The 6017-nt window shown below is 30.7% G+C and overlaps 2 protein-coding genes across 2 annotated transcripts; one reads left to right on the top strand and one right to left on the bottom strand.

The window, feature by feature from the left end:
* The first annotated feature begins 308 nt into the window (after nt 1-308).
* Nucleotides 309-2554, top strand: LOC116430618 (dehydrogenase/reductase SDR family protein 7-like). Its single transcript, XM_031985044.2, has 6 exons — nt 309-920; nt 989-1132; nt 1215-1434; nt 1499-1583; nt 1659-1819; nt 1886-2554. Exons 1-6 carry the CDS (start codon nt 771-773, stop codon nt 2083-2085), a joined length of 960 nt encoding a protein of 319 aa, XP_031840904.1. The 5' UTR covers nt 309-770; the 3' UTR covers nt 2086-2554.
* On the bottom strand, nt 2286-5622 carry Pmi (Transmembrane protein Pmi). The gene is made up of 3 exons (XM_031985045.2): nt 5458-5622; nt 4518-4735; nt 2286-4436 (listed from the first exon to the last, which is right to left on the bottom strand). Exons 1-3 carry the CDS (start codon nt 5478-5480, stop codon nt 4150-4152), a joined length of 528 nt encoding a protein of 175 aa, XP_031840905.1. The 5' UTR covers nt 5481-5622; the 3' UTR covers nt 2286-4149.
* Nucleotides 5623-6017: the final 395 nt, after the last annotated feature.

The following is a 6017-nucleotide window of genomic DNA, read 5'->3' on the forward strand; positions in this document are numbered from 1 at the left end:
GAATCGAATTAGTTATATACTTCATTTCTGTTGCGATCGTTTTATATAACTTGGCAACGATAAATGCATGCAGCGGTGATATTTAAACGATGGTAATAGCATTTACCGAATATAATATCCCTTACCTATTTGTATATATATATCGTCCGTAAACCTCCTACACTCGTCCCTGCGTTTAAGGCACGAATCTACCAGCAACCTTACTGATGAGTCCACTGATAGATCCCGGACGAAACGCTCTCTCTCTTTCTTTCTTATGCTTCTCTATATCTTCATCCTCCATAACATTATAAGCCGTATCACATCATTGTCGGTCCTTTTCCGGGGACTCAATCATGTGGTACGTGATCGAATGTTTTTAAATAATTAATTCACGTATTTATATGTTGTGAAGTACTGCATGTAATCTTTTTCATGGTATGTAGTGTCATCAGGCGGTGCCTCCTAAATCGTTAATATTTAGCGAGTGTAAAGCGAGGTTAACGGATAGCACTTCGTTAGGTGAAGAGAGGTTGAAAGCGATAACAAAACTACTTAATCTCCCCCGTCCGCACACTGCCGGCGCAGCACGCGTGTCAAGTTGGTTAAGTTAGTTGCGCGTCAAATCATTTGTAAACTGATGTTTGTCGTTTCAATGTCTTACGCGGGATGTATTCGCGGAACGTCCGTAGAGTAGTAAAGTGAATACTACTTTCTTAGTAACATTTTATATTTTAATGAAAATTGAAAGATAATAATACTTGAATACTTAAAGTTAAGTAAAAGCAATAATGGACATGAAACAAGAATTCTTAAAAGGTTGGCGTATTATATGGTGGTTATTTAAATTATTTGGTTTTCCAATAACAATTCCATGGCTGATGTATCATTTTTACGATCTCATTCAATTTAAACGGAGATCGGCTGCGCTCCGCGGAAAGGTAATTGTTGTATTTTTTGCAGTCTCACTGCAATCAAATTTGATGTTCCAGTTATCAATGAATTCTAGGTTGTAATGATAACGGGGGCGAGTTCAGGGTTAGGAGAGGCATTGGCCCATGTATTTTATAATTCTGGATGTAAAGTGATTTTAGTTTCCAGAAGGAAGGAGGAATTAGAGAGAGTGAAGAATTCAATAATAAATACCCATCATGTAGGCAAAAATTCATTGATGAAACTTTACTTGAATTGTTAATTCAACTAGAATGTTTTCATTTTATATCTGAATTTTTTAGACAATACCGACTCATCCACCTATGGTTTTGCCATTGGATATAACTGATATTAATGCTCTACGAACTGAAGTAGACTTAATAATTGAAATTTATGGTCAAATTGATATCTTGATCAATAATGCTGGCATTTCTTACAGAGGAGAAGTTGTTAGTACAAGTGTAGATGTAGATATAAAAGTAATGCTCACAAACTATTTTGCACAAATTGCATTGACAAAAGGTAAATTGTGATAACAAATGTCTGAAAAAATAGGAAGTTTTTTTTAATACATATGATTTTGCAGCTGTACTTCCATTTATGATAAAACAACAATATGGTCATATAGTATGCATAAGCAGTGTACAAGGGAAATGTGCTATTCCACATAGGTTGGTATATTCATTGATATATTATCTGTATTATGTAAACAATATTATTTAATAGTGTAAATATCTTTATATTAGATCTGCATATGCTGCATCTAAACATGCTTTACAAGCATGGTGTGATAGTTGTAGAGCTGAATTGGCTGATAAAAATATAAAAGTTAGTGTTATTAGTCCTGGTTACATTAGAACTGATCTTTCTCTCAATGCATTAACGGGAAATGGACAAATTTATGGAGGTGAGCAAGAAAGGCTAATGTAGTGTATAACAAACATAATTATTTACACAAAACATTATATTGCAGTAATGGATAAAACTACAGAAGCAGGGTATTCTCCTGAATATGTTGCACATTGCATTTTAAGAGCAATATTAAATAACGAGAAAGATGTAGTTATAGCTACATTTATTCCAAAGTTTGCAGTATATTTACGAACTTTATGTCCATCGCTTTATTTTTGGATCATGCATAGACGGGCAAGAAAGGCTGTAAAAGAATCATAATATTTTATATCACATCACGAAGTATTTGTGATCCTTGTTTTGTTAAATTTTATATTATTTGTACAAAGTTGCACCATATACTGTACATAAAACAAGACATGTTATTTACCCATGTTACAAGTAGGTATAGGATTTATGTAACTTTTTACATACTCTTTGTTTGAAATGGGAAACAATTTTGTTAATTAAAATAAACGAAATTATATTCAAACTATACTTTATTGTTATGCCACTTGGTAGTGGCATTTGTGTACATTATATACATTTTAATACTATAAACGTTTTAATGGAATATGTATCATCTATTATATGAAATTTTTGTAATAAAACACGGAAATCTTGTTTTATAGAATAAATATCCAAAAATAGGAAATTATCAAGTAATAAATTTTGGGTAAGTACAAAATAAATGCTTGAACATGTATACTGACCAACAAATTCACTTCAAGTTAAAAATGACACATAAAAATGAATCCACCTAACGCATAGTTAATTAAAAATGTAGCTTTATGCATTGTCAATATTTTAATATGTATCCGCTTGTATGTTATATCTATATACTCATTGTTACGTCATGACAAGTATTTGGCTAGAAATTGAGACATAAAATGTTCTATATAATGTACAGTGATTGGTATGAAGTCTGATGTCATGGCAGAGTTATTAATGTTTTTTTAGGTGTATTTTATGTACCAGTAACATTTCGAGTTTTTATATAGGATTACTCTAATTAAAAGTGTATATAATGCAAACACATACTTTTCCACATGACTATAATAAAGAATGTGTTTGTAGTATACATAAAATGATTTATATTTATAATATAGATAGAATTAATTCCAAATTCACATTTTTGAACAAACACTAGACAAAAACAAATAACTTCTTAAATTCTATGTAAAGTGTTTTGTATTACTGACTTTACTCCCCTCCATTGTTTTATTACTATTATTTGTTTCTTATTAGCAGCATTAAGTAAATAAACGTTGCAAAATATAAATTTGTTAAATGAACTTTTATATTTTTGTATGTCTTAAAAAATGTGTATATATTTCTTAACATCTTTAAAGTAGAAGATTTTGTGAGTAAGTGGCAGCATTTGTGCTGTGGATGTTACATGGCTATACAATAATCAAGGAAGATGTTGCTTAGTTTTCATATTTTAATTGAAATGTTTAAAACAAATATTTGAAATGCATTATATATGTTTTTAAATATTTTTGAACAGTATAACATATGTACAACTACATTCAAGGATTTATTACTGCACTAACAAACTACATAAAAGTGTTCATTTAGCTTTTGTTGTACCATGTTTACAGATTATGTAATGAGACTATTATATAATTGATAGATATTCTGTATATTATGCCAATTATCATTCCTGCTAAAAAATGTGGTACAAAATAATGCACTCTAAAAAATGTTTTATGTGAAAATTTCTTTCTTTAAATGTGGGCTGTATTTACCTTTGGGTGAGAAAATCTAGGCAACATTCTTAGTAGTATTTTGTATGTAGTGTATTCTATCTACTTTATTTACATTCTAAAAATATATAATTCTAAATTCAACTTTCCAAGTATATGATTTCAATTTTGTATAACTCTAAGAACACTTATATCAGTAGTTATTTCAATTAAGTCATTGTGAGGATACGATTGTGTCTTTCTTTGCGTTAAAATTAACTGTGACAGTAGAATTAACAAGATGGAGATCATAGAGTAACAATATGGAGCTTTAAAAAAATTATATTTTATATGCGAAAGGTCTTAAAACAGATTGCTCTTTCACATACCCTGTTATATATTCCCCTTTCTATTGTAAAATCAGCATCCACCTATGAGGTAGTGTCAAACATAAAAGAAATATAAACATTGAATGATAACATGTCTTTTGTGTAGCTCAACAATCTCCATTAATATATGCAAAAACATATCTGTATTTCTTTTAGTAATGCACAGAGTTCTATGCTAGGCCTTACTACGATCATATACAATACATCGTATGGCCTACTTGACTGCTTTTTACAAGATAGTTTCATTCTTTCTGCAGACATGAATCATTTCATTTAAATGCCTGATAAACCCTCCAAGCACTGATGCTAAGTGCTACCAATGTGATGGTTGTGTGAAGAATCCTTCTTCTTGTATCGTCTTTTCTTACAAGAAAGGTTGGAGATGATGGCCCCAAAACAGCCAATAATTCCACATGGGGTAATTTACTTGTGTCAGTTTCAACTTGGTATTGACAACAGGGATCAAACTGCCATGAAACCGTATAAAGTCCACATGATATTACAGATATGAAACCTAGTGGACCACAAATATAAGGCCTATCACCCCAAAGTAAGCCTGCAAGAAAGGTTAAAATATATATTTTACATAAACAATAATATCATTGTGCATGGAGCGTAAAATATAATATTTATAAACCTGTGGTTATGGCTGCAAGACCAGATAATGCTGCAGTCTTATGAAGGCAGTTACCTACAGCTATCCATCTGGAGGTTTCATCACCTAATTTTGATGGTTCGATAACAATTAGATTGCACTCAGATTCAAGTGCCCTTTCTAACTCATATTCAAATGTTTCATGAGCATTTTCATTATCATATACCTCCCTAATGATGGCGACATGTGAGGAATCATCCCTGTAAGAAATTTATATTTTAGTTCCAACATGTTTCCGTATGTGACTTATAGATATTTTTATATATAAACACTGTTCATTGATTGCTTATATTTTTAAATTAGTAACATTTTTATTTAAACGACATAAATATTATTATGTAATTATATTTCCTATTTTGTAATTACAAAATATTTCTATATGTATTTTTAATAATATGAACCAACCTTTCTGAATCTTATCACAAATTAATTCTTTTATGTGTTATGTAAGATGTTGATTGAAACTAATCAGCGTCAGAATTGTTTGAATACAAATACGTTTCTGAGAAAAGGACTAATACTGTCCGTGATGTTTTAGCGCTTAAGTAGCGTTTCATTGAATTTTAGTGGAATTCGATATGTAATAAATGTATTTTAACGATCGAAGATTTACAAAGTAAATGACAGGAGTTTGGCAAATTTGAAGCAAATATTAAATATAAAAGAAAAACACTCTTTGTTCCCAATAAGAAATTGTTTTCAGTTTCAAACTGAGATGAAAATTTACTGGTTAGTAAAATATTCATAAACATGTATCAGAGACTGTAAAAGATTAATCTCTCAAATATGAAGCAATAAGTATGAGGTTATTTTATTTTCAAGTGAATATTGTACTATCATTATGAATTACGTTGTGTATATTGAAGGTAGTTAGAGACATTAGATCAGGCAAAGAAAGCCGAAAATAATTTCGCCTACGAACCTGTCACCAGCTTCATCTACCATCTTTACAGTCAATCTTCCAAATACTGGAACGCTGGTCTGGATGAACCGGAAGAGAAATCCCGAACATCGAACCGGATGCGAAAATCAGCTGATTTCGTTCAAGCGGTCGTATGACTCAAGTTGTACTTTGAATTCCGAATTTATTTGAATTTTTATTTGCACAAGAAAAAGGACTTGCTTTTGGTTGTTTATCTCAAAATTTATTCTTAAAACGTGTCATTCATTTCTTCATTTTTACATCATTCATACTTCTTTTATTTAGTTCAGATTAAAAGAATAATTCTTATAAATATATTTTCGCATATTTTTTGGCATAAAAAGCGATTGATTGAACAATAACATTACTAAGAATATCTGTATCAAACAAACGTCAACGTACATTGGATTAATTAGCATTGCGAAACATTTGAATCGCGTTCAAGTATTTAAACATCGAGAGCTTAAGCAATGAACGCCTCTCCATCAATTAATTAGTATTTAACAGAGCTACATTGTGAGCTGGTTTATGGAATATATAAAGACGAAGCGAAAGCTTCC

Source organism: Nomia melanderi, chromosome 11 (assembly GCF_051020985.1).
Source record: "Nomia melanderi isolate GNS246 chromosome 11, iyNomMela1, whole genome shotgun sequence".
Taxonomy (NCBI): domain Eukaryota; kingdom Metazoa; phylum Arthropoda; class Insecta; order Hymenoptera; family Halictidae; genus Nomia; species Nomia melanderi.